Genomic DNA, 1,085 nt, shown 5'->3' with positions numbered 1-1,085 from the left:
GAACTTCTAGCCAAGTAACTATAGGAGGGTCTATTTTAACTGTGGTTATTAAAAATAAATAAAATAAACCTTTCAATAGAGGTAGTCTGGCACACTCTAGTTATTGCTGTGATTGTGAGGGTTAAGCTCACATTTTTAAGCCTGATGCATTTATTATTTTTCATTACTTAGATGAAGATAAAAGCAACCAAACAAGTCAAGAAATGGAGTCTGTTTCATCTCAAAACTTTGAACATATTCATGATCAGGATGTATCTGTGCAGGTAATACCGCTGTATACAGCAGTGCTGATAACTTTAAAAGCTAATATGAAGCAAAGGTGGAGGCTGCTAGGACAAGCGGTGCTTATTATTTCCACTCCTGCACTGTCCTCTGCCTGGGCCCACACTTATGTATGCTGTTGTGCAAAGATCAGAAGCTGCTCTAGCTAGGAATCCACATGAACAGCCAGGCAGCACGGGGCTGGGAATAAAGTGGCACTGAGAGGAGGAGAAGGATGAGGTCCTGTTTGTGTAGGTCTGCTGCTGAGTAGAGGCATGTGGAAGCACAGCTTTGTGTGGGCTCCTCTGTAGATGTGGAGAGAACATTACTGTAACAGACATGGCAAGAGTCGTCTTACTCTGAAGATCTGCGAGTCCTGAGATTTTGACTTGACTGTGTTACTGAGCTAAGAATCTGCTACTGATGGAAAGCTACCAAAGCTGAAAAGGAGCAATATAGCTTCAGGTTTCCCGTATAATTAAAGGGCACATATTCTATCTGTGCCTCTTCTGTTAGATGAAGCTCAACTTGATAAAAGACCGTTACTATGAAATGTATTGGTGCAGCATAAATTAACTGAGAATTTATCCCAAGAAATTTTAAATGGTTGCGTCTGTCTTTTAGTCTCTGTGTCAGTACTCTATCAAAGCTACTTTGGTTTTCTTCCCATTATTGTTCATTTCCATTTCCACAATATTCTCTGCACTGATCCCATTTTCTTTAACATAACATGTTTTTAACTTTCAAGTATTTCCAATACGCATCTGGAAAAATTTTTTTTTAATATAGAAACATTTCTGAAAGATAAATATTTTATTGCCTCA

The 1,085-nt window shown here is 38.7% G+C and overlaps 1 protein-coding gene across 1 annotated transcript in view; it reads left to right on the top strand.

The window, feature by feature from the left end:
- Nucleotides 1-1,085, top strand: part of CFAP61 (cilia and flagella associated protein 61) — a 106,720-nt gene that overhangs the window by 19,665 nt on the left and 85,970 nt on the right. The window contains exons 8-9 of the mRNA XM_010575075.1: nucleotides 172-263; nucleotides 778-815. Coding sequence (XP_010573377.1) covers nucleotides 172-263; nucleotides 778-815 — 130 coding nt within the window. The remainder of the gene's footprint in view (nucleotides 1-171; nucleotides 264-777; nucleotides 816-1,085) is intronic.

Source organism: Haliaeetus leucocephalus, unplaced genomic scaffold (assembly GCF_000737465.1).
Source record: "Haliaeetus leucocephalus isolate CR32 unplaced genomic scaffold, Haliaeetus_leucocephalus-4.0 Scaffold450, whole genome shotgun sequence".
Taxonomy (NCBI): domain Eukaryota; kingdom Metazoa; phylum Chordata; class Aves; order Accipitriformes; family Accipitridae; genus Haliaeetus; species Haliaeetus leucocephalus.
The sequence above is the reverse complement of the archived record's forward strand: the minus strand, read 5'-3'. Positions and strand labels throughout refer to the sequence as shown.